This window comes from Dendrobates tinctorius, unplaced genomic scaffold (assembly GCF_039654945.1).
Source record: "Dendrobates tinctorius isolate UK_male_01 unplaced genomic scaffold, ASM3965494v1 ptg000028l, whole genome shotgun sequence".
NCBI lineage: Eukaryota > Metazoa > Chordata > Amphibia > Anura > Dendrobatidae > Dendrobates > Dendrobates tinctorius.
In genome coordinates, this window is record NW_027361696.1 from 82514241 (window position 1) to 82542197 (window position 27957).

At 47.0% G+C, this 27957-nt stretch overlaps 1 protein-coding gene across 8 annotated transcripts; it reads right to left on the reverse strand.

Moving 5' to 3' along the window:
- Positions 1 to 1235: 1235 nt before the first annotated feature.
- HSPBP1 (HSPA (Hsp70) binding protein 1) lies at positions 1236 to 27957 on the reverse strand. Of its 8 annotated transcripts, none has more exons than XM_073571095.1 (8): positions 27819 to 27957; positions 25969 to 26098; positions 20547 to 20730; positions 19588 to 19812; positions 19182 to 19337; positions 17148 to 17244; positions 15627 to 15738; positions 1236 to 1466 (listed from the first exon to the last, which is right to left on the reverse strand). In XM_073571095.1, the coding sequence occupies exons 2-8, from the start codon at positions 26083 to 26085 to the stop codon at positions 1389 to 1391; spliced, it is 969 nt and encodes a 322-aa protein (XP_073427196.1). In that variant the 5' UTR covers positions 26086 to 26098; positions 27819 to 27957; the 3' UTR covers positions 1236 to 1388. The 8 variants fall into 8 exon arrangements, with proteins under 8 accessions (XP_073427196.1, XP_073427199.1, XP_073427197.1 ...); XM_073571098.1 differs by having other exon boundaries at positions 27747 to 27848; XM_073571096.1 differs by lacking the exon at positions 27819 to 27957 and adding an exon at positions 27628 to 27746.

A 27957-nucleotide genomic window follows, 5' to 3' on the forward strand; every position in this document is an offset into this window, starting at 1 on the left:
CTCCAGCCCCGGCACTTACCCAGAGAAGCTGCCGGGTGGCAGATAACCCAGCTGTATGCGGTAGGTACTGAAGTCCCCCTGCTGCCGCTGCTGGTCTTGGACGGTGCAGGGATAAAGGGATCACCCTCAATCCACCATCCCTTTAATAGGGAGGTGGGGAGGGACCGTCCGCCTGCTTGCACCATCCGCTCAACGGTGGTGCAGTGGGGGCTGCACGGATGCCAAAAGGGGCCTCTATACATCCAAGGGTTAAATCCCCTAGGATGGGGCAGGGCTAAATGTCCGGCATTAGGCTTGGCTGCGGAAGAGGATACGTGGAGGCGACACTCCATGTGCTCGTCCGGTAAGAGTGCGGGGAGATTGGTGCCCTTTAAAGGGACCCATTGCCCCTAAAAACCAGCCCAGGCATGGCATCCCAAGTCGCAGGAGAGGATACAGGGAGGCAACACTCCCCGTGCTCGCCTGTTGATGGTTCGGGGAGATCGGAGCCTTGAAAGGATCCATCGCCCTTTCATCCAATGGAAAAAGTAAAAATCAAAAATGTTAAAAATTGGAAAATAAAATAAAAAAGAGCTTTTGGTCTGAAGACCAGACCCGTGTGCCTCCTACGGACACTAAGCAAGAACTGGCTCTCTGGGATCCAGAATGAGGGTGTATACTGCAGAGGAGGAGCTAACTTTCTTTGTATTACTTAGTGTCAGCCTTCTGATGGCAGCAGCATAACACCCATGGTCTGTGTCCCCCAATGAGGCAAAGGATAAATATCTTTTGGGTATAGATTATATATATTTTTTTCTACATGGATGTTCACTGTATAAGTTACATAATGTGAGTTTTATTGCTTTGGTCTTTCCCGAAGCGTCAATTTCAATTATTTGTAACTTTAAAAAAAAAAAAAAAAAAAAAAAATTATCTACAATTTAGGCCCCAAACATGTTTCCCATTTGGTTTTTCACTTTTTTTGGTTACTTCGTCCCACTATGGGAGTTAAACTTTCAGTAATGTGATCACTGGTCGAATTCCTGCAACACTTATGTATTGCACTTATTTGTACACTGGATGTAAGGAAGCTGATTAAAGCAAACTCTACCTGATCACCATCAGACAGCCACTTTATCAGAAACCTGGCATCATCCTATACAGAGCTATGGTGGAGTTTATATAATGTGAATTCCCTTTTGAAAACTTGGGTAGTGATGGTTGTTCCCCACTTAAGTGAGAGACATTATCGACAATATTTTTCACTTTTTTATTTAAAAAAAATCCCAGATTCTTAACACGTTTTCTTTTGAAACAAAGATTACACATCTGAGAGGATCCGGGTAGTCCATAAATTAGATCATCTTCATCCTGCCCCATCACGGGGCACCACTGGTGGACACATCAGATCACCGGTCCATGCCATTATCCTCAGGATTGTCTCTGAAACAGATCTTCAGAAGCCGCTGACAGTAATCCAGCTCTTCCTAAAAGAGAAAAAAAAAAACAGGAATAGCAGTATAGTGTCATACTGCATATCTGTCTGTACAGAGGCATAAATAAATGTTTTGGTTTTTTTTCTATTGGAGAAGTTCTCAATAATACAATTTTATACGTAGGCAAGTGTCGTATTTCCAGGTGTCAGGGATCGGTAATTTCCCTTGTATAGAGTAATGTCCCACATCTTCTGTCCAGATCGCATCATAGTAACATAGTTTTGAAGGCTGAAGGAAGGCCTTATGTCCATCTAGTTCAGCCTATTTTTAGTGCAGCTGATCTGCATTGTTGATCCTGGGAAAAGCAAAAATCCCACAGAGTAGAAGCCAATTTTCTTCATAGGGAAAAAAATTCATTCCCCTAAGCTGGGTCAACCATCTATCTATAATATTAAGTTATTCGTAACCTTCTATACTGTTACTCACAAGAAAAACATCCATTCCTTTTTTAAATTCATTCAGTGAGTTGGCCATCACCACTTCTTTAGGAAGAGAATTCCAGAGCCTCACTGCTCTTACCGTGAAGAACCCTCTTCTATGCTGGTGCAGAAATTGTCTTTCCTCTAAACGAAGAGAATGCTCCCTTGTTCTCGTCACAGTCCTTGGAGAGATCTCTGTATTGCCCTCTGATATACTTGTACATATATATTAAGTCTCCCCTAAGTCTTCTCTTTTCTAGAGTAAATAGACCTAATTCACCTACTGCAGAATTGTGACAGCGTGCGCGGCGCAGGCGGTCACGATTTTCCAGCATTCATGTTCATGTCCATGTAATGTACACACGTGGTCACAAGATGACTAGTCTCATCCAACGTCTCTGAATTCACTTGTATTAAGAGAAGCCACGAGTGCATAGTCAGCTCGTGGTCACAGAGTGCTGGAGGTGACCACCCGCTAGGACCAGCAATACCGGGGAATCATGACAGCATACACGTCACACGCAGTGACTGAAGGCTTATCACACACATGGACACTTCCTTTTAAATGAGTATCGTCATCCATTTATGAAGGAAAAAGAAAAAGGAAAAAAAAAAAAAAAGGTACACTACCGTTCAAAAGTTTAGGGTCACTTAGAAATTTCCTTATTTTTGAAAGAAAAGCAGAGTTTTTTCCAATGAAGCTAACATTAAATGATTCAGAAATACACTCTATACATTGTTAACCTGGTAAATGACTATTCTAGCTGGTTTGTAATGCAATATCTTCATAGGTGTATAGAGGCCCATTTCCAACAACCATCACTCCAGTGTTCTTATGATTCTTTGTGTTTGCTAACTGTGTAAGAAGGCTAATGGATTGTTAGACTACCCTTGAAAACCCTTGTGCAAGTATGTTAGCACAGCTAAAAACAGTTTGGCTGATTAGAGAAGCTATAAACCTGACCTTCCTTTGAGCTAGTTGAGAATCTGGAGTATTACATTTGTTGGTTCCATTAAACTCAAAATGGCCAGAAAAAAAGAACTTTCATGTGAAACTCGACACTATTGTTGTTCTTAGAAATGAAGGCTATTCCATGCGAGAAATTGGCAAGAAACTGAAGATTTTCTACAACTGTATGTACTACTCCCTTTAGAGGAGAGCACAAACTGGCTCTAACCAGAGTAGAAAGAGAAGTGAGAGGCCCCGCTGCACAACTGAGCAACAAGACAAGTACATTAGAGTCTGTAGTTTGAGAAATCGACGCCTCACAGGTCCTCAACTGGCAGCTTCGTTAAATAGTACACGCAAAACGCCAGTGTCAACGTCCACAGTGAAGAGGCGACTCCGGGATGCTGGCCTTCAGGGCAGAGTCGCAAAGAAAAAGCCATATCTGAAACTGGCTAATAAAAGGAAAAGATTAATATGGGCAAAAGAACACTGACATTGGACAGAGGAAGATTGGAAAAAAGTGTTATGGACAGACGAATCCAAGTTTGAGGCGTTTGGATCACACAGAAGAACATTTGTGAGACACAGAACAACTGAAAAGATGCTGGAAGAGTGCCTGACGCCATCTGTCAAACATGATGGAGGTAATGTGATGGTCTGGGGTTGCTTTGGTGCTGGTAAAGTGGGAGATTTGTACAAGATAAAAGATTTTGAATAAGGAAGGCTATCACTCCATTTTGCAACACCAGCGCTTGATTGGAGCCAATTTCATCCTACAACAGGACAATGACCCAAAGCACACCTCCAAATTATGCAAGAACTATTTAGGGAAGAAGCAAGCGGCTGACATTCTATCTGTAATGGAGTGGCCAGCGCAGTCACCAGATCTCAACCCCATTGAGCTGTAATGGTAGCAGCTTAACCCTATGGTACGCAAAAAGTGCCCATCAAGCCAAACCAACTTGTGGGAGGGGCTTTTGAAAGCATGGGGTGAAATTTCTCCAGATTACCTCAGCAAATTAACTGCTAGAATGCCAAAGGTCTGCAATGCTGTAATTGCTGCAAAGGGGGAGCATTCTTTGATGAAAGGAAAGTTTGAAGAAGAAAATTATTATTTCAAATAAAAATCTTCTTTCGAACCTTGTCAATGTCTGGACTAGATGTTAAATTCATTTGGCAACTCATTTGATTAATAAAAGTATGAGTTTTCATGGAAAACACAATTGTGTGGGTGACCCCAAACTTTTGAACGGTAGTGTACATGATGACGCACCCTATGTCAACTAAGCTGTGCATCCTCCTTTTGATTTTCATTATCCAAGACATTTATGGCATTTCACAAGTATCTATAATAATAAATGCCCTAACCAGCTTCCGGTTGTAACAACTTCCATCCAGTTGTAACCGGTGACGTCACCACACACGCACGTTAACCCTCAACACACCACACCGCCTCAACACACACTCCTCTCACCTTTCACCTCCACTCATGTCCACTCACTCTTTCACTCCACATACTTTCCTTTCTCTCACTCCGTTTCTCATACTCACACCGTCATCGTCGCTGCCCCGACATCTTCCTCCGCCGCCGCGATCCAGGCGTTCTCCAGGCCGCCGACATCGGGATCCAAAAAGATGGCGTCGGCGAAATCTCGCGAGATTACGCCGACGCCATTTTGGATCCCGATGTCGCCCATGCCAGCGACATGTTGTTGCGGCGACGCCATCTTGAATATCGCGGGACTTCACGAAATCCAAGATGGCGTCCCGCAAGAACATGTCGGCGGCCTGGAGAACGTCTGGATCCTGGATCGCGGCGGCGGAGGAAGATGTCGGGGCAGCGACGATGACGGTGTGAGTATGAGAAACGGAGTGAGAGAAAGGAACGTATGTGGAGTGAAAGAGTGAGAGGACATGAGTGGAGGTGAAAGGTGAGAGGAGTGTGTGTTGAGGCGGTGTGGTGTGTTGAGGGTTAACATGGCAAGAGGTGTGAGGCTGTGTGTGCACACGCTGCGGATTTTGCTGCGGTTCCGCAGCGGTTTTGGCCGCTGCGGACCCGCAGCAGTTTTTGCTGCGGTGTACAGTACCATGATTCCCTATGGGAATCAAAAACCGCAGTGCAGACGGTGCGGAATTTTCCGCGCGGATTATCTGCGGTTTTCAATCCGCAGAAAGAATTGACATGTCAATTCTTTCTGCGGATTCTCCTGCGGTTTGCCATCTCCTCTATTGAGGAGATGAAAAACCGCAGGGCAAAACCGCAGAGCAATCCGCAGGTAAAACCACAGGTCTTTTGACCTGCGGTTTCACCTGCGGATTTTACAGAATCCGCACCTAATCCGCAGCGTGTGCACACAGAGATTTCGCCGACGCCATTTTGGATCCCGACGTCGTCCACGCCGGCGACATGTTCTTCCGGCGACGCTATCTTGACTATCGCGGGATTTCACGATACTCAAGATGGCGTCGCCGCAAGAACATGTCGCCGGCGTGGACAACGTCTGGATCCAGGATGGCGCCGGCGGAAGAAGATGTCGGGGATCGTGGAGCAGCGGCGATGACGGCGTGAGTATGAGAGACGGAGTGAGAGAAGGGGTCGTATGTGGAGTGAAAGAGTGAGTGGAGATGGTGAAAGGTGAGAGGAGTGTGTGTTGAGGGTTAACATGGCAAGAGGTGTGATGCTATCGCATCCTCCCGATGCGATAGCATCGGGCCATAAACTAGTATGAGATAAATGTCTGGTAGGATGAAGTTCTGGACGTGGACCTGGACTTATTTGGAGAATGTGAAGTCCCGCTCTCCCTTATGCAGCTCTCTGGGACTGCATTTGTAGATGGCTCTCTCTATCAAATATTACTTTTTGGGAAGCCAAACAAGGATCAATGAAGCAATTTCTCTTAGGAGCTTGTGAAGCTCTGCCCTAGAGGAAGACCAACACCGTAGCACTGGAACCTTTGCAGACAACTATTCTTCGAAAGTAAAAAGGCAACACATAGACCTCGAGCAGCAAGTATACAGTACATGTAATGATCACGTTGTGACAATTCTGTACTTTGGTGACACATATCTCATCACAGTGGATCAGATATCCTCTTCTCTATGGAAAACTACCTCATCTCCACTAAAGAGTTATAGAATACAAAAGGGAAAAGATGAGAAGGGAGTCGGATAAAAGAAACTAGTCGTTATCACATTAGTCTCATAGCTAATTAACAGTAAGAATTTAATTGCGGAGTGCTAGAAAACAATTAGCTGGGCTTATGCAAATAACCAGCCCTAGAAATACAAATCAGACTGTAACAAGTAAATGAGCAGTTAGCATAGGAGGTAAGGGTATAATTTACCAGTGCTCAGATTCCCGTACAATGGGGGTGTCACCCGACCGTGCATCTCCAACACGCACTGCCCCAGAACTCATCAGTTTACACTCGCTGCCGTTTCAGCCGTATCTGCACGAATGGTGAGATTTAGCGGTTCTGTTGATAGGGTGTGACTGCTTATGTCACGCTGATTGACTGCGGGGAGACGGCTGTCAATTATAACTTCAGCAGTCACGCCGTCAACAGAGCAGAGAGGAAGAGAAGCCGCTGCTCTGTTGACGTTATGTCAGCAGAATACACAGGATCGCCGGCAGGAGCGGTCCGTGACCGTTCTGTGCTGGGCACAACAGGCAGGTGGCAGAAATCTGCCTGTTAGTTCTTCAGTCCTGGATTACCCACTGTACCACCAGTGAGAAAACATGGCTGTTCTCTATTAACCCTTTCTGCAGCCAGCTTCATGCTGTAATACATACCAGCTATTGATGCCAAATTGTTAAACATTTTTAATGAAATCTCTTTGCAAAAATGCTTTTAGCAACAAAAAAAAAAGTTAACGTGGTTTGCACGTTCATGACCAGACCAATTTTTACAATTCTGACCACTGTCCCTTTATGAGGTAATAACTCTGGAACGCTTCCATGGATCCCGGTGATTCTGACATTGTTTTCTCGTGACATATTGTACTTCATGTTAGTGGTAAAATTTTCATATAACTTGCGTTTGTGAAAAAAACGGAAATTTGGCAAAAATTTTGCAATTTTCCAACTTTGAATTTTTATGCCCTTAAATCACAGAGATACGGCACACAAAAAAAGACTTAATAAATAACATTTCCACATGTTTACTTTACATCAGCACAATTTGGAAACCAAAATTTTTTTTTGTCAGGAAGTTATAAGGGTTAAAAGTTAACCAGCAATTTCTCATTTTTACAACACCATTTTATTTTTAGGGACCACATCACATTTGAAGTCACTTTGAGGGGTCTATATGATAGAAAATACCCAAAAGTGACACCAAAAGCGACATCATTCTAAAAACTGCACCCCTCAAGGTGCTCAAAACCACATTCAAGAAGTTTAACCCTTCAGGTGCGTCAAAGTAATTTTTTGAATGATTAAAAAAGATGAACATTTAACTTTTTTTTCACAAAAAAAATTACTTCAGGTCCAATTTTTTTTATTTTACCAAGGGTAACAGGAGTCCTGAGTAGGATGATAACTGATATGTGGGGGCGCATGGCAGAGCTCGGAAGGGAAGGAGCGCCATTTGACTTTCAACACAAAATTGGCTGGAATTCAAATCGGACGCCATGTCACCTTTGGAGAGCCCCTGTTGTGCCTAAACAGTGGAAACCCCCCATAAATGACACCATTTTGGAAACTATACCCCCCTCAAGGAACTTATCTAGATGTGTGGTGAGAACTTTGAACCACCAAGGGCTTCACAGAAGTTTATAACGTACAGCCGTAAAATTAAAAAATAATTTTTCCACAAAAATGATCTTTCACCCCCAATTTTTATTTTCCCAAGGGTAACAGGACCCCAAAATTTATTGTGCAATTTGTCCTGAGTACGCCGATATCCCACATGTGGGGGTAAACCACTATTTTGGCGCATGGCAGAGCTTGGAAGGGAAGCAGTGCCATTTGACTTTTTTGGCTGGAATTGAGATCGGACGCCATGCCGCGTTTGTAAAGCTCCTAATGGGCCTAAACAGTGGAAACCCCCCACAAGAGACCCCACTTTGGAAACTCGACCTCCCAAGGAACTTATCTAGATGTGTGGTGAGCACTTTGAACCCCCAAGTGCTTCACAGAAGTTTATAATGTAGAGCCATAAAAATAAAAAAAATCAATGTTTTCCACAAAAATGATATTTTTGCCCCCAATTTTTTTTCCCCAAGGGTAACAGGAGAAATTGGACCACAAAAGTTGTTGTGCAATTGTCCTGAGTAGGCTGATACCCCATATGTGGGGGTAAACCACTGTTTTGGGCGCATGGCAGAGCTTGGAAGGGATGGAGCACCGTTAGACTTTTTCAACGCAGAATTGGCTGCATTTGGAGAGCACCTGATGTACCTAAACAGCAGAAACCCCCCCCAATTCTAACTCCAACTCTAAACCCAACACACCCCTAACCCTAATCTCAGCCCTAATGGGAAAATGGAAATAAATACATTTTTTTTTATTTTATTATTTTTCCCTAACTAAGGGGGTGATAAAGGGGGGTTTGATTTACTATTTATGGAGGGTTTTTATGTTTGGCAGCTGTCATATGCTAAAAGACGCTTTTTATTGTAAAAATAGTTTATGCATCACCACATTTTGAGAGCTATAATCTTTCCTTATTTTGACCCACAGAGTCATGTGGGGTCTCACCTTTTTCGGGACGTGCTGACGTTTTTTATTGGTACCATTTTCGGGCACGTGACATTTATTGATCGCTTTTTATTCCGATTTTTGGAACGCAGAATGAACAAAAACCAGCATTTCATGAATTTCTTTTGGGGGGTGCGTTTACAGTTCCCCGTGAGGTAAAATTGATAAAGTGGTTTTATTCTTCGGGTCAGTACGATTACAGCGATAGATGGATTTTTAGTTCTTACCGTAAAATCTTTCTTGGAGCCTTCATTGGGGGACACAGATTACCATGGGTGTATGCTGCTGCTGCTAGGAGGCTGACACTATGCAAAAAACAAGAAAATTGACTCCTTCCCGGCAGTATACACCCACCGACAGATACCAAGTACCTCAGTTGGTGAGAAAGCAGTAGGAGAAGCCACGGAACTATAAACATATGTACCAACCCAACAAGGGACTCAAGGACCCAACACGGTACAACTTAAACAGGGAGGGTGCTGTGTCCCCCAATGAAGGCTCCAAGAAAGAGCTTTTACGGTAAAAACCAAAAATCCATCTTTCTTTATCGCCTTATTGGGGGACACAGATTACCATGGGACGTTCCAAAGCAGTCCCAAGGGTGGGAACAGCAATAAGGAACGAAACAGGAAGGGCTTAGGTCGGCCAGTGCGCCACCGCCGTCTGCAGGACCTTCCTACCAACGACTGCATCAGACGAGGACTGGGTATGAACCCTGTAGAACCTCGAAAATGTGTGCAAAGACGACCAGGTCGCGGCCCTGCAAATTTGCAGAGCCGAAGACTGGTGTCGAACGGCCCACGAAGCTGTCACCGCCCGGGTGGAGTGAGCTCTCACTCCTGGAGGCGGCCGTTTTTCCTGAAGACGGTATGCTTCCAGAATAGAACGAATCCAGCGAGCAATCGTGGATTTGGATGCCGGAAGCCCCTTCCGGTGACCTTCAGAGATGACCAGCAATGAATCGGATTGACGAAATGAAGCAGTCCTAGCGAGATAAACACGCAAGGCTCTAACAACGTCCAGTTTGTGGAGTGACTTCTCAAGAGGGTGAGAAGGAGCAGGACAAAATGATGGAAGAACAATATCCTCGTTGATGTGGAAGGAGGATACCACCTTTGGGAGAAAAGAAGGAACGGGCCTGAGGACGACTTTATCCTGATGGAGTACCAGATAAGGAGAACGACATGACAGGGCCGCTAATTCAGAAACTCTTCTGATGGATGTTATGGCAATCAGAAAGGTTACCTTCCATGACAGAAAAGACAAAGGAATGTCCTGGATGGGTTCAAACGGCGCTTTTTGGAGAGCGCTAAGAACGAGATTGAGATCCCACGGTTCTATTGGTGAATGATGAGGAGGGGCCACATGAGCGACTCCTTGGAGGAATGTCTTAACCTGCGGTAAAGAAACGAGCTCCCTTTGAAAAAGGATAGACAAAGCGGAAACCTGGCCCTTGAGGGTACTGAGAGACAGACTCGAATCTAAGCCAGACTGGAGAAAACCCTGTATGGACGGAATGGAAAAGGACATTGGAAAGACTTTTATCATCGCACCAACGGAAAAAGGCCTTCCAATGCCTATGGTAGATGCGGGAAGAGGCTGGTTTCCTGGCTTTGATCATCGTCTGAATCACCTGGTTGGAAAAACCTGATTCTCTTAAGATTGCGGCCTCAACGGCCATGCCGTTAAATTCAGAGACCGAGAATTCTCGTGGTAAAGGGGGCCTTGCGAGAGAAGATCCGGATGGTTTGGAAGCCTCCAGGGGACGTCCGCGAACATGTTCACCAGTTCCGCATACCAAGGCCTCCTTGGCCAGTCTGGAGCCACAAGAATCACTGGCACGCCTTCCGATTTTATCTTCTTGACCACTCTTGGGATCAAGGCAAGAGGTGGAAACAGATAAGGGAGTTGGAACTGGGACCACGGAATTACTAGGGCGTCGCAAGCGACGGCTAGAGGGTCCCTGGACCTGGCTACGAAACGCGGAACCTTGTGGTTCATCCGAGATGCCATGAGGTCGACGTCCGGATAACCCCAGCGCTGGCATATCTGATCGAAGACTGTGGAATGGAGAGACCATTCGCCTGACGCTAGGCCTTGACGACTCAGAAAGTCGGCTGCCCAGTTTTCCACCCCTGGAATGTGAACAGCGGAGATTGCTGGAACGTACTGTTCTGCCCAGCGCAGTATCTTGGCCACTTCTGACATCACTTGGTTGCTGCACGTGCCGCCCTGATGGTTTATGTACGCCACGGCCGTGGCGTTGTCTGACTGAATGTGGATCGGCTTGCCGACGAGAAGAGGTTGCCAGCGAAGAAGGGCCAGGAAGATTGCTCTGATTTCGAGAAGATTGATAGGGAGCAGAGCTTCCTGTGGATTCCAGCGTCCTTGGGCCGTTCTCTGATGGAAAACCGCTCCCCAACCTAGAAGGCTGGCATCGGTGGTAATGACTTGCCACTGGAGCACGAGGAAGGACCTCCCCTGGAGGACTGATGTAGGCATTGCCCACCAAGTCAGGGATTGCCTCACTCTGAGAGGGAGGAGAATGGGGCGGTCTAAGGACAACGTCGTCTTGTCCCAAGCTGAGAGGAGGGACAGCTGAAGGGGGCAAAAGGCACTGCCTCCATGGAAGCCACCATCTTCCCCAGAACTTTCATGCAGAGCCGAAGGGGACTGGGCTTCGGCCGTTTGAGGGCTCGAATTTCTTTGGACAGAGATGCAAATTTTTCCCTCGGAAGAAACACCCGGCCCAGATTCGTGTCGAATTCCATGCCTAGGAAGGTCAGACGCTGAGTGGGTCTGAGAATGGACTTTTCCTTGTTGATTAACCATCCGAGACGGCCGAGGGTATCCAGGGTTATGTGAAGACTTAGGAGACAGTCTTGACGGGACGAGCCTTTGATCAAGAGATCGTCCAGATAAGGGATGATGAAAATCCCCCTGGATCGAAGGATGGCCATGACCGTCGCCATCACCTTCGTGAAAACACGGGGAGCAGAGGCTAGGCCGAAGGGAAGAGCCGTGAATTGATAGTGATTTTCCTGAATCGCAAACCGAAGATATTTCTGATGTTGCAAACAAACAGGGATGTGAAGATAAGCATCCCGTATGTCCACAGAGCAGAGGAATTCTCCGGGTTCCATTGAGGCTATCACTGATAGAAGAGACTCCATTTTGAAGTGGAGAATCTTCACATGGCGATTGAGCAACTTGAGGTCCAGGATTGGCCGAAGGGTCAGGTTTTTTTTCGGGACTACGAAAAGATTTGAGTAGAACCCTGAAAACCGTTCGTCTGAGGGAACGGGAACAATCACTCCAGCAGAAAGAAGGGAGGAGACGGCTTGAAAGAAACCTGAATGTGGGACCGCTGTCTTGGAGGTCGAGACAGGAAAAAACGTGTTTGGCTGGGAAGCAAATTCGATCTTGTGTCCGGATGCGATGATTTCCCTGACCCAAGCGTCGTCGACAGACAGCCAAGCGTCCACGAAAAAGGAAAGTCTGCCTCCCACCCTGGAAAAACTTCCAGGTGGGGTTGACCCATCACTTGGAGGAGAACCTACCGGAACGGCCACCTGAAGACCTGGAGTATTGTCCTCTAGATCTCCAGCGGGGAGCGGGTTTTTGTAAAATGGTTTTTTTCTGCTCTCGCTCCCTAGAGGCGGAAGGCCGATCTTGCTGGGTAGATTTTTCTGTGGACGAGAAGACACGAAAGGGCCTAAACGGCCGGAAACCCTTTCTGTTAAAAAAGCGTTTTGGCCGAGACTGAGGGAGACAAGTGCTCTTACCACCAGTGGCATCCGAAATTATTTGATCCAGCTTGGCTCCAAAGAGCCGAGAACCATGGAAAGGCAGATTGGTAAGCGACTTTTTAGAGGTGGTATCTGCATTCCATGACTTTAGCCAAAGGACTCGGCGTATGGCTACTATGTTGCTATTAGCCCTTGCTACGCACCCAGCCGCATCCAAGGAGGCGGCTAAGAGGTATTTACCCGCATGATTAATTTGATCTGCTAGATCTGCCAGCTCGTCCTTGGGAGGTGCCGCTAAGATGCCTCTGCGAAGAGTTTTTGCCCAAGCTGAAATGACTTTTGCCACCCAGGAGGAAGCGAAAATAGGGCAGAGATAGGCGCCGGATGCCTCAAAAATAGACTTAGCCAGAGATTCTATCTGCCTGTCTGTTGGATCCTTAAGCAATGCCCCGTCCGGAAGGGATAGAACCGTCTTAGAGGCTATACGAGAGACGGGAGGCTCCACCTCGGGGGCTTTGGTCCATTTTGTGAGCAGATCTACATCAAAGGGATACAGGACATCTAAGTACCGTATTTTTCAGACTATAAGACGCATCGGACCATAAGACGCACCCCAATTTTCAGAAGGAAAATAGGGAAAAAAATAATAATGTGTCAAATGGGGGTCCGTCTTACAGTCCGAATTCAGCTTACCTGGGAAGGGATCCGGCACAGGTGGAGAAGTAGTCACAGGGGTCATTCAGTGGTCCAGGCTCGTGCGGTGGCGGCGGCGGCTCTGTGCTGGGGCAGCTGTGTTGGGGAAGGGGCGGCTGGGCTGGGGCAGGGGCAGCTGTGGCAGCTGTGCTGGGGCTGGGGCAGGTGGGCTCTGCGGTGGTGGCAGCGGGCGGTGCTCTGCGGTGCGGTGGTGGCAGCGGGCTGTGCTCCGGTGCAGGGGCGGCGGCTCCGCCGGCGTTTCTTCGCAGCCCGGAGGCCCCCGCACACCCCTTGCTGGGCGCCGCCATGTTGCGGTGGCCTCCGGGAGCATGGACGCCGGCAAGATGGCCGCCGGTCCGGGGACGGCGCATGCGCAGCTTCAGATCTCATGCCGAGATCTTGGGGGACGAGATTCAAATCTCGGCAACGAGATCTCGTCCCCCGAGATCTCGGAACGAGATCTGAAGCTGCGCATGCGCCATCCCCGTACCGGCGGCCATCTTGCCGGCCCACTCTGGGAGGTGGGAAGTAACCTCATCCCGGGAATTGGTGTGCTCCTGAGGCCGACATAACTGAAGGACCGCAGGACGGACAGAGGGGTGACGACTGACCTGAAGCCCACTTCTTTTTACAGCGTGCACAGGCGTAATGGGTAACGGTGGGCCTGAAAGACAGAGCCGTTGCAGGGTTGAGCATAGGAAAGATACACCTTATGGCTGCACTACACCGAAAAGTACTGCAGAGGGGAGCCAATTTGCCATTAAGCGCCGGGCCTACCGAGAATCAGACGAGCAGCCGGACCCCGACGTGTCCCCCAAGCAGTGCAGGAAGCAGAGAAAATTGCAGGAGGAAACTGACTGTGAGCCCGGAGGGCGGGATTTGGCGCCCGGAGGAGCTTGAGCAATAGCAGAGGGGGGGGGCGCGGTAAAAAGGGAGAGTGACATCCCCAAAAAAGAAAGACAAGCTGTGATAGGGTGGAAAGGGCCCAGAAGAAAGCGCGCCCAGAGTAACAGGGAGCGCGCTCAGAGCGGGGAAAATGAAGCGCGGCTGAAAGAGAAAGTGAAAGCGGTCTCCCTCCCCGCCCAAGCTTCAACACTGACACCCGCGGCGCCGCTAATTAAGGTGAGCCTGCGCTACCCTGCTATGTAAGAAAGAGCCCCCTGAGCCCAGGAAGACCCCCGCGGCATGTGCCTCTGTATTAAAAGGGAGCGCGGCTGATATGCGAGACGCGCGGCTAGGAGAGGCGGGAGATTCAAATGCAGACTGATCTTCTTGACCACTCTTGCTTCCTGAGACATGCGGGGCTAAGGGATCGTTCAGGATCTTACCTGACGTCCCTGAAGAGGACGGCCACAGGGGCATGAATAGGGAACAGGCCGCTGGGAGAGGTCCTCTTACCCGTGTCACGTAGAAGACGGCGTCCTTTTGTTGGGAGCGATGGCGACTACCGTGTTCCTCTCAGCCCAGATAGGGATGAGGAGTTGTTTTGGCAAGGACCGGCCACATGTCGTCCGCCCATAGCACCAAAGGGTGATAGGGAAAAAGTCCTGCCTGCGGTACACTGCTCGCTCAGCCGCATGATATGGGAAAGCAGGGTGAACATTTACCCCCTGTTTCCCGGTGTAGAATCTGGAAAATAAATGGGAAAAGATTAATACACACACACAAAACCTAAAAGAAAATGGTTAGATGCGGATCTGGGGAGATCCCAGTCCGCCTCCTACAGACACTAAGCACAAACTGAGGTACTTGGTATCTGTCGGTGGGTGTATACTGCCTGGGAGGAGTCAATTTTCTTGTTTTTTGCATAGTGTCAGCCTCCTAGCAGCAGCAGCATACACCCATGGTAATCTGTGTCCCCCAATAAGGCGATAAATAACATAAATGAGGTTTCTTTATGTTTTGGCGCTTTTATACAATGAAAACAATTTTCTATAAAAAAAATTATTTTGCATCGCTTTATTCTGTGAACTATAACTTTTTTAATTTTTCGCCGATGATGCTGTATGGCAGCTCTTTTTGTGGGACAAGATGATGTTTTCAGCGGTACCATGGTTATTTATATACATCTTTTTGATCGCGCGTTATTGCACTTTTTGTTCGGCGGTATGAAGATAGAAAACAAAGCAAAAAACAATGCTTTATTTTTGCCGATCTGACAGGCGTTGCTGCAGGCTCTCAGCCCTGCTGTCTGCAGGCACTGAGGAAGCCAGCTCCCTGCAGGCCCCTGTGGCCATCTTGGATAGGGGGGCCTGCAGGGAAGGAGACCCTCGGAGCAGAGCAGCACATTGTGCTGCTCCAGGGGTCTCAGGGAAGCACGCAGCGAGCCCCCCTCCCTGCCAATGCTTCCCTATTCCCCCGGTACACTGCGATCATGTTTGATCGCAGTGTGCCAGGGGTTAACGTGCTGGGGGCAGTCCGTGACTGCCCCTGACACACAGTGCTGGGTGTCAGCTGTGATAATCGGCTGACTCCCGGTCGCGAACAGTGGCGCCCCCCCCCAGGAGTGCCTCTGATCGCTTAGACGTACTATCCCATCCCCGATCATATGGGCCCGGGTACCGTGGACTGGATAGTACGTCTGATGTCAGAAAGGGGTTAATAAACAAAACTGTCCCATAGGCTGCCCATATTCTGTACCTGATATTCTTCCTGTTTCTCGACCATTTTACATCGTTCTTTCAGCAAATCTTCAAAAGCCAATTCAGGCGCCTGACATTCTGCTACGCCTTGTGGGAAATCTGTCGCCATACTAGACACGGTAAAGGAAAGTAGTCAACTATCGATCAAGTTCCAGAACTTTTTTTCTTCAATATTGTAACACAAAATACCATAAATTATTCAATTTCACCATCTGACTTTTTTTTTTAATTTATTTTCAGATTTTGGTATTGTATCCGAAATATAAGAGGCATGATAAATTTTTAATGGGACCTGAGAGGAGCCAGATGATGTATGCTGAAGGATTAGAATCAGACTGTCAGGAAGAGGTCACTATAATGTTAAAGGGGTATTCCCTACCAACAACACTTAGGCTAGGTGCACACGCTGCGGATTGGTCTGCGGATTTTTTATCTGCGGAACCGCAGGTAAAATGACCTGCGGTTTATCACCTCTACAATGGAGATGGTAAACCGCAGCAGAATCCGCAGAAGTGACATGTCATTTCTTTCTGCGAATTCAAAACCGCAGCTTTTCCGCAGTTAAAAATCCGCATGTGCACAGCAGAATGTAAATCCCATAGGATAACATGCTACTGTACATTGTCTGCAGAACTGCTGCAGTTCTGCTGCGGCCAAAACCGCAGCGGATCCGCAGCGTGTGCACATAGCCTTAGGGTCTGTGCACATGTATGCAGAAAATTCCTGACTGAAAACTGGACTCCTTCTCAGAAAACGCATTTTCTGCGCTTTTTTGAGCAAAAAACGCGCGTTTATGTGTTTTTTTCCGGAGCGGTCCCAGTCTCATAGAAAATAGCTAGAAATGTGGATTTTTCCGCAAAATTAATGAGCATGCTGCGTTTACCGTGATGCCTTTTTTTCGCGGAAAAAAACGCATCAATATGCACAAAAAGTGCGGAATTCAGTAAAATGAATGGGATGCTTTTAAGCTTTTTTTTGGTAAAAACGCCTAAAAAACATGAAAAAAAACGCTTACGTGTGCACATACCCTTAAAGGGAGCCTGTCAACATGTTTTCCAATGATAAGCAGTAGTAATGCTATATAAAAATGATAATATGCCAGTCATAAAAAATCTAGTGTAAAAACATGTGCAAATTAGAATGGAAGCGCACTGGGGCTTGTCAGTGGTCAGCTTCTTCCAAGTGCATTGACACACCCCCAGTGCACTTCCACAGCCTGATTTGCATGTCGCTTGAACACAAATTTTCTCATAAAATTGAGCAATGTTGTCATTCTAGATGATCCAAGTGCAAAAAAATAACATTAATTCCACCATATAAAGCTGGTGCTAGACAGGATGTGAATAGTTGCAGGTACCAATATGTATAAAATGTGTATCCTATATACTTACAATATTCTTCATAGAATAACTACTGTTAAGTCGTGAGGTCATCATAAATATACCCCCCCCCCCCAAAAAAAAAAAAAAAAAAAAAAAAAAAACCAAAAAAAAAAAAAAACAGAGAATGTGGAAATTACCTGCACATAGCAGAGAGGACATGTTCATGGAAAGGACTATGCTCGGTTCGGAGCAGAGACACCAACTGTTGGATCATCCCCATGGCACACAAGGTACCTGCATACATACAAAGACAGTGTGCTCACATGTATAACTGGCCACAGGCAAATATTTTCCTAAAGTGATCCTGTCCTGAGCAAGGAGTCTATTTAAAGGCGTTTTCTACCCCTGGATACGCCACCGCTTCTCCAACTCATTGTCCATTTCTCTGCCACTCTATTCTCTTCTTGCCTGGTCGGCACATGACCGCTTCAGTCAATCAGTGGCAGCAGTGGTGAAGCTTTGCTCACTGCTGTATACAGGCACTGACTAGTGGGGAGAAGAGAGTGGCGGGATACCTAGTCAGTGGGACAGAGGAACGGAAGGGGATCCAGGGGAGAGTATGTGCAATTCATTTTTATTATACCATATGCAGGCCATATGGTGATAAAAAAAAAAAAACTAAGGGGTCATAGCCCCTTTAACTAAAGTAATGCCAGCATAGTGCATGTAAATATCGTAATATATGAGAGTTTGTGAAATAAAACCACGTACCCATGCCCGCTACGGTCAGCAATGCTCTACACATACAGTATTAGTATAGCCTCAGTGCTAGCCAGGGCGAACATCGATCGCCTGCTGTGCTGCTGGGGAGTGCTCAGTGCTGGACTGGTAGGGAATCTCTCAACCAGACCAGCACTGAGCACTCATTATAGCATCCAGCACTGCAGTAGTCAGTCTGTTTCCTGGCCTGACTATATTAGCACTGTATGCACTTAGCGATGCTTACAAGTACTGGTACAGATTAGTGGTGCCAAGTCTATAGCAAGGAACAGACTGTGTGTCACTCAGCGCTGGACTGCTACAGGGATTCCCTTGCAATCTTTATCAGTCCAGCACTTAGCGCTCATCAGATTCTAGTGGTAGACAACCCCTTTAATGCATTTCTAGAGAAGGGTGGATGCATCTAGAACATGATATTCGGGCAGCACGGTGGCTCAGTGATCAGCACTGAATCCTGGCATCTCTGGGGTCTTGGATTCAAATCCCACCAAGGATGACATCTGCAAGGAGTTTGTATGTTCTCCCCTTGTTTGCCTGGGTTTCCTCCCACACTCCAAAGACATACTGATAGGGAACTTATCTGGTGGGCTCACAATCTCCAATAGGGACAGTGATGATGTCTGTAAAGGCTGTGGGATTAATGACGCTTTACAGACATAATGAATATGAGACTATACGTTATTTACAGCAAATTAGAATTTTCCTAATTTATCAGCTCCGATCAGTTTTCTGGCTCGGTTTTTGTGAAATGCAAGAGCTTTGTTGAAATACAAGTGCCAAATTCTCTATTCTTCTTAAGAGGAGGCAGGTATACTGAATCCCCCTCTATTAACTCACAATTTTAATAGTATGATATATAAAATGGGTTTTCCAAACTGGACAAATTGCTTCATGTATAATTAATGCATCTTCAAAAGGAGTTGTCCAGGACTTTTTTTTTTTTTGCTATGGGCCTAAAGACTAAACAGGCAGGTAGTTCCTAACTGAGGAAACTATGTGCCTGTCCTACCCGGCGCCATATCAGAGCGCTCACTGACCACTCCTGCCAGTGATTCTGCTGCTCCACATCAACTCTTCCTCCTCCAGGCTGCCTTGTCGACAGTGCGCAACTGTCGGCATCATGCTGATTGACTATCTGCAACCTGCAGTTAGGGAACTGGGAAGCCAACGGTCAGTCAGCATGACTTTGACAGTCACGCCCCGTCAACAGGGCAGAGCGGAGGAGGAAGACTTGATGTTCAGCAGCAGAATCGCTGGCAGAAGCGGTGAGTGACTGCTCTGATCTGTTGCCGGGTAGAACAGAAACATAGAAGAGTTGCTTTATCAACGTGACGTCAGCAGAAGCCGTAGAAGCGCACACAAAACAAAAAAAGTGAAACGGTCCTTGATCCCCCCTTTAATAGTAGCCGATGCATGTAGAATGGTCAGTTAAACACTTCCATTATTATTACTTTTGTACTCGGGATGGCTGATCAGAAGATTCTGCAGTAAGAACGCCGATTTTATCTTCAGCTTCAGTATATGGGTCTGCATGGCGCGCATCAGCACAGAAAACCCGTCCAACTTCACAAACTCAGCAAGTCCGGCCTCCTGCTCCCGCACCAAGCCTGTACGGACACAATCGGGATTAATGCTCGTGCTGCACACAGGGGAGGCCATACATGTTCTTAGATCGAGATTCTGTCCCTGTATTTGTGGACGTGTGTTGTATAGGATACATGGAGTTTTCTTCGGCCCATGAACGAGCGCCCATCCACTGGTTATATTGATAAATAGTCGTTAAGTTCCTTGTGTTTTCATTTTTATTTCTATAATTAAAAGCTGATCCAACATTAATAAAGCGTGAACAACACTTACAAGATATTGCAAAGAGCGCCTTTATCCTGACGGTTTCACTGGTGTCGAGGTCCAGCAATTTCAAGAGTTTGCTCACAGCACCGAGGCTCAGCGCCATCTCTTGAACGAAGGGCACATTTTGACTGCAAGTGCCAATCAGGTCAGCGGTTCGCCAGCGCAGTTCGGCCTCGGGGGAACTCAAATAACGAGTCAACATCAAGCTCATGCCACCCAGCTTACAGAAATCTGGGGGAGAATCAAAAGGTCACATTAAAAAAATGTATTATGCATGCCTGCGCATTAGAGTCAGTGACACTAAGACGGTCAATGCTGCCATCATAACGTAAGCTGGGAATAAGGATTTTTACTGTAAGGTGATCTATCAGCCAGTAGATAAATGCATCCGTACCATTTTCAAGAATAAGTAGTAAGAAGAATCGGGGCTGCTTCCTCCACGCTCGAGGCCAGGAGCACCACCGTCCAGGAAGATCAGTGGCGGGCCACCGGCGAGCAATGGAGCCTATTCATTATCATGATCAGTGGCGATCGCAGAGGACACATCTACACTGATCCACTGTGCACGAGCTTCATAAGAGATTGTGAAATGAACAATGTACTGTAATTTGGAATTATCCTAAAGGGATCAAAATGTTATACATATCCAAAATAAAGCTACAACTTGCCAGAGTTAATATTGAAGGCTTATCCTTAGGATAAGATCATCAATATTAGGTCAGTTGGGGGTTGATCTCCCGTCACCGACTTTTCATGGGAAGTAGCTGCCCTCCCATACAAACTAATAAAAGAGGGCTTGCAGTACCAATCACAGCCACTACACAATGTATGGCGCTGTGACCTCCTCAATCAGTGGTTTCCCTCTGATCAGATACTGATCACCTAAAGAATATTAAAGCTCCAGAAAAAACAATTTTCAGTAAATAAAGTAGATAGCTCTTTACTGAGGTCATCATGTATCTTACCAGAAGCATTGTCTAGATTCTCACACAGGTCTGCAAGTAACTCCAGGGCTTTTTCCTTCCGTTCAGCCCCATCTTCGTCACTTGTTCCGCCGCTGAGCTCCCTCAGGCACTCCTTCATTTGCTGAACTTCATCTGCCTGGCCGGAAAACGCACTGCTCATTGCTTCTTGTAGCCATTGTCTCCTCTATCACAGGGGTCATCAGAAAAAAAAAGAACGAAAGATGTGTTAACATTATAGTGACAGACCAAGGCAAAACAAAAACAGAATCCCAACCTGTGACCGGGAGCCCCCCCCATCTGTTGTACCTGCTCATACCAATGGACAGCACACAATGAGGAGTACTTCTTACAGGGGTTATCTGGAAATGGGGCTTTTCTTAGTCTCTTATTAAATTTTAAAAAAATATATACGCCACCTACAAAACCTTTTTTTTCCCGTGCATCACATGATCTATTTCTCTTAGCCATCCCATGACCAGGTCATGGGCCACTGAAAGGCTCGATGCAAAGCCTTTTGGACATGTATTTGTTGCCTGTTTTCTGTACGACCTCTTCTGCAAATCATTTTATACATACACCATGGTGACAATTTTTCTAATATATTTTTGGGAGTGAAGGGGGTCAAAAACTAAGAAATAAAACTAGTTGTTGCCCAGTGTGAAAAAGACACACTAAATATTCTCTGCATTTTCTTCTGCATAGTTTGGCCACAAACACTGAAGCATATCCTAGTACCTGCAAAATAAGATATCTGAAGCCTCATGCAAAAACCACGGGGGGAAGCGGGGTGTGAATTAGCGCATATTTTACGCAGCACGTTTCCTGCATTTTTGGTTCAGAAATCTCTGCTGTAAATACTAAAACCTTATTGTGCCTGCAGCATTGCTCTACAAGCCGGAGCGCAAAAAAAAAAATACATATACTGGAGAGATCTGTGATCCATCCTTTCAAGAATTGTTTGCCATTTAGTTAAATTCTCATTAATCACCGACTCCTTCAGATGCAGATTTAGTGCAGCTCGGTCAAGCAGATCTTCCCCGTAGCAGACACCAGCTAATTACTGCACTTTACATGAATGCCCCTATAAGAAGTAGAGATTACGGTGCGCCTCGCTGATCATCCGCAGCGCTCGGATCTAGACTAGTACGGCATTGTAGCTGCGGCGACGCTCTCCCACATCATGGGCCGCGCAGGAGCCATTAATCATGTGTAGGAGTCGCTCACGGATCCTCGTCGCTGTTTATGTACAAGGACGCTGCTTTCCATCACCACCATCTAAAAGCAGAAACTGAATCTGCATCTGCAGGGCAGCACTTCTCTGCTCTCCATCTGCTTAAGATCACAGCAAGACCGCAAGCATCACGAGGCACGTATCTGTGCGCCTGGTGTCATATCGAAATATGACGTAATGCTCCTGTATCGGGGCAGGAGACGCAAACCGCGCCAGATGGACAATGTAGGGGCTGACAGTTACAAAATCTGGAGGAATACAAATTCAATAAAATGGGATTTTCCAACATATATTTTTCTGTTTGCAATGAATGGGAGCATAGTCTAAAAAATAAAAATAATTCATTTTCTTATGCAAACATTACACAAAGCAAAAACCTGCACACACTGTGCATCCGATGATGAAAATTATTACAACAGTTAAATATATAAAAAAAAAAAAAACAACACAACTCGTGGGGTCCCCTAAAGGGTCCAAAAAAAGTGTATACATCAAGGAAAATATAATAAAACTATAGCGGCCTGCGATGCGGAAAGGCAAAATCTAAAAAGGTTAAACTCTGTCAAACCTGATCATCGAGAGAGGAGAAGTACACAGGAGGGGAACTTGTTGGACAATCTACAGTATTTTCCCAAGCTCCTGGAAAAAAAAAAAAAAGTTTTAAGCCCCCTCCATACACTTTACATAGCTGATAACCATCGTTCAACTGGCAACCCACTCACCAGGGCGGTGGAGTCGGAGCCCATTTTGGTGGAGTCGGTGTCATGGAAACGGAGGAGCTGGAGTCTGAGTAAATGGTTTGGCTTAAACTCCCACCATAAAACTTATGTTTCACAAATGACAGAAAAAGTTAAAATAAAAAATATAAAGCCAAAAAGCGTAAACGAGAATGCATCCAGGAGGTTGCTATAGCAGTGATTGGCATTCAGGAGGACGAAGGATTAAATCTGGAGAGCCGACCGCAGCTCTGCACTGTCAAAGACCAGCTGAAATATGGCATGTAGCACGCGGATAAGAGGGAAAGCCATTGTAAACATAATTCCGATTTAACTTCCAAATGGAGGTTGGCCAGGACAGGGCATTAACATAATACACATTTTGGCCAAGATCCTACATGGCTGACCTAATGCAGTCATGATTAATACTGGAAAAAGCGCCAGATCCAACCTAGGAAGAGACTTCTTACGCAGAAACTAAAAGCTTCCACCCTTCCCAAAGAACATTCAGAGAACTATTAGTCCACATGTGCATAAAATAACGGATTTTGGCGAATTCCTAAAAATTTTTTGAGCATACAAAAGTAGCTTATCTGGAGAACTGACCTCTGGGGCTATAACTATGTGATGTGCCGCCATTGGAGCCACCTTAGATCAGATACTGTGTCCTCTACTGGTGAATGTGCACGCATTCCAGCAGGAATAAATGGTGCTCACCTCCCTTTAAAGGGCTATTACTTCCTTAGATCTTAAATATCTGATGGATGAGGGTAGCACCTCTAGGACCCACACCCATCTCCTTAATTAGGAAGCCCAGAACCAAACCCCATCCTTCCTGTACAAAGCCACTTCTCCATTCATTCTACACCTGGTGGGACAGAAATCTGAGGAGCCCTGTTCTGGAGATTGAAGGATTCTGAGACCCTCCCCTGACATTTGCAGATGCACCATCATTATCTGACATAGGACTGCTCCTCTGATGGCAGAGGCTCTTGGTTTATGGTGCCAAAAAACATCCAAAGTCCTATACTGTCCAAGATAAATGACCTTTTATGAGCCTAGTCCCTTCTTGTAGCTTCTGTAAGCTAAGAATTGGCAATATTCTGGCTAAGGCTATTTTCAAATGGGCCACTGGATTTATTGGACCAGTCACGACTACAAATTGAAAAGGCGACTGACTTGGTGCGCTAGGTGGATGGGTGCAGGAGCTGCCTGCATTTTACGTGGCGCTGTCCGGTACACAAATCGGACCAAGCTGGAACATGCTACACCCCGCTATACTCACTCTGCAGAGATAGGGAGCATTTCATCCCTCTCTGGGCACGTCTACACTACAGCACCTCAATCTTCATACCGCCAACCGGTCAGAATGACACCCAGCAGTGGGAAACGCACACTAGTTAGATGTGCTATGTCCTCCTTCACGGGTCCGGGTTTCCAGTACGTGTCGTATCAATTTTTTTTTCATGAATTCAACACATTCCAATTATAATCAGTGGTGCTGTTCACTTGTCAGTTTTTCTCCGGTGTCATGAATCACAAGGGCGAATACAAGTCTATGGGTCTGTGAAAAACACGTAGATCAAACGGATGGCATCTGCATAATATGCGTGTACGTGATTAACACTGCACAGTATAGAAGCTGGTAATTTATTTCTTTATCTATCTGTGTAAAACTCCGATGACACACAAATGGTAAAAACAGACACGGGTGACAAAAATGGACACAGGTGACACCGATGGTAAATAAAATAAAAAAGTTGCACTCTGTAGTGCTAAAGCATGTCTAGATGAAATATATGGAATGTGAACACCAACACTGCTTCTGGATACTAGGATAAAATGAGACGCTTAGCACAATTTGGCCAATTCATGCATGCCCATCAACCAACGACAGGGTGGTCTCAAAACTGATGGGTCCTAACTGTGTGTCTAGTGTGAATACCTCTCTAAGGCTGGAGTCACACTAACCTGCGCAAAATACGGTCAGTATTTTACATGCGTAATACGGATGAATGGCCCCTAAACAGTGCTCCGTATGTCATCCGTAATCAAGGTGTGGTCGCGTATTTTGCGCATGTCAGCATCCATATGTAATCCGTATGGCGAGATTTTCTCGCAGGCTTGCAAAATGGACATATAATGGAGCCCTATGACAGGGTTTATAACACAAAAGAAAGAATAGATATAGACACATAGAATACATATATATATGCATTCTATGTGTCTATATCTATTCTTTCGTTTCTTTATTAAACCTGTCAGTGTGAGTTTACTGTATAGCGCACTGAATTGCCAGCTTTGCTAAAAGACACCGGGTGCGTATTTCTCGCAGGTCACATGTGTGGTCCGTGTGTAATCCGTATTTTTTGAGCACCCATAGACTTGCATTGGCGTACTACGGGCGTAGTACGCTGACAATCGCAGCATGCTGCGAGTGGCACGGAGCGTAGGATACGGATGAGAAATATACGCCTGGTGCGAGTGACCCCATAGAAATCATTGGTCCGTGTCTAATGCGTGCTTTTAGAGCCTCTCACTCTCCCGTATTCCTCGCCAGTGTGACCCCGGCCTAAGACTTAAGTCTGAATTCCAGGGTAGATGTGAACACCTCGCTTCCAAGTCTGATTTTATGGGTAGGTAGGACCCTGATGCAATTAAAATCCACCACATGGATAAAAGGATGACACACTGATGGTAGAAACAGACACACTGATTACACCGGTACCATTTTTTGACGTACGTATCTAAACACAGACGTGTGCAGGAGGCCTACGGCTCAGTCAACGGTACATGTGTGCCCACAGGTGGATGCATACGCTCAGTGGGCACAGTCACAATAGAGGCCACCATAAAGACCCACTGTGAAGAAACGTATATATTGCATAGCGTGTCTCTTTGTAGTTACCCTCAGTATAGGAACGTGCAGTCTGCTATGTTAGACAGTATGCAGAGGTGCAACCCAGATGAAAGAACACACTTTTGGCCTCCGTCTAATGAATGGTCTCCTAAGGGCATGTTACAGTATACATCAGCAAAAAGCCTCATACACACACTGTATGCTAAAAACGGACACAGTGTGCACCTAGGCTCAAATTTTGCTTTTATCTATTGGTGAAGCATTGAGGGGACCTGCGGCTCCCACCCTGTTCTTGGTGAATCGGCACTCACATCTGGCCTTAGAATACAGAAAAGAGCACAGAAACAGGAGTCATTCCACCTCTATGGGCAGATGGAAGCAATGTTCAGCCCCTTCACCTGACGTGATTATAGGGAGTGTGTTCCCTACAGTGAATCCCTGGGAGAGAAGGCTCCGCTTTATTACCACTTTATGATATCAGTGAAAGGTTGCAGCAATCGGAAACATTGCAATGTTTAGTAACTAGAGCCTGTAATGGGAGTGGGATTTCTACCACGTTCCCTGCAGGATCGCAGGTCTCGGAGGTTTTCTTTAAACCCTTTTCGAGATTTGTACCTCATGTGACATCTGTCCTGTTTGGAGTTCGCTGCCCGGTTCTGTTCCAGCTTCAATGGCCATGTGCAGCAAGCCCTGAAGACTGCGCGGATGTTGTCTGCCTTCCTCTTCAGCCATGATGTTCCAAAGTCTGCAACAGAAAGAAAAGTCAGAAGCAGAGCCTCACAAAAGAAAAAAAGCTCTTAGTATATGGTCGCAGACCCAGTCCCACGTGTTCTGAATGTCTCGGCAGTGTTCAGCCACCTTGTAGCCGGGGACACATCACATGGAGTCGGTGCACACAGCGTCTGAGCCTCCAGCTGGGGGCATACAGGACTGATGATGGCCACGGGCTGGATGGAGCCTGCAGAATCTGGGACCATTGCCGGAGAATGGACGTCACACTTAGGTCCTTTTGTGTTGCGGTGGGCGTCTGTGCAGGAGAGCGCAGTGTGAGGCGCTGTGCCATACAGGTCCGCCAGCACACACCGCACCTCTGCCACAGGGAGGACACGACGTTCTGCTCCGTCAAGGACGGGGGATTACAGGAACAGTGAGAAGTATAACAGGAGCTTTTCCCGGTCAGGAGCACAGTCTGCACTTACTGTACACCCAACTACACATTGCGGAAAAGGGGGCACCTGGGGTGTGTCTGTACAGGGGGACACGCTGCAGATTTGGCTTGGGAAATGGTGTGGGCATCCCTGGGGGGTGGACAGGGGTGGACGCCCCTGGCAGGCGGGGACAGGCGTGGACACCCTGAGGAGGGGGCAGTGTAGAAACCCCAGGGGGCTGGACACAGTCATGGACACCCTTGGCAGATTGGGACAGGTGTGGGCGCCCCAGGGGGACAGTGTAGGCGTCCATGGGAGAGTAACCAGTGTGTGTTTCCCTGGGGGGGGGGCAGGTGTGGGCACCTTCTAGGGGTGGGAAGACAGTGTGGCCATTGATGCAGGTATCCCTGGGGTACAGATTAGAGCCATTTTCTCCCTGCAGCCGCACATTGCAGTCTAGTGATGTGTCGGTTACGAACGATCTAACGCAAAGAGCCGGCTCCCCGCGGTGAATGATGGGAGCCGGCACCCCAGTGAGCGCCACTAAAATTCTTGAATGGTTCTCACTGGGCCCAAAATCACGGTGGTCGGCACTTAACTCCGCCCACCGCAACAAAACTCCGCCCACTAAGCAATCTAATGGTTTTTTTAATAGCGAGTGGGCGGGGTTTATGCGGTAGGTGGGCGGAGTTTAGAACGCCATAACACATATACACTAGGGATCCATTTAGGATCCAAAAGGAGTCGAAAAAGAGCCGGCTCTTTTCGGTGAGCGGAGCCGTGAGAGCTGGATCACCAAAAAGAGCCGGACTGCCCATCACAATTGCGGTCACCTGCAGATCAGCAGTACACTACGATCAGCGGCTGGGTGCTGCACCCGGGGTAGAGGAGCGATGCTAAACCTCAGCAGTACAATGGGACTGCAGGCTGTGTGTGGCTGATGACTGAAAGCAAAACTACTGCAAATTTAGGAGACGACCCCTGTGAGGTTGCTGATGCCCCCCTGGCTATACGGCCACATGTGGGCACACAGCACTCTTATATAACCCGCACGCCCAATCACAGCACCAGCCACGTTGTACAGGAAAAACTACAGCTCCCAGGATACACCGCGCATGTCACTCACTACATCCGGTGATCCAAACCGCAGGCACACGCATAGCTGCTGAGAACAAGGACAGACGAGGGTAGCGGCTCCATGACCGAGGCTGACCACCACTGCTGCACCAAGCGCTCACTAATTACCTGCACCAGGAACCGAGGAGCGTGCCGGGATTTGTATTCCCACCTGTAACATGCGCCGGAGCCTACACCTACCTGCGCCCGGTCACCGCCTGTGAGTGGGAGTCTCCGCCTCAGCCCCGGCACGTTATAGTGTATGGGGCTGACACTTCCAGCCTCTTCCAGAAGCTTCTTTCCACCTTCCGCCCTGCAGCCGGCGGCCTGACTCTGCACA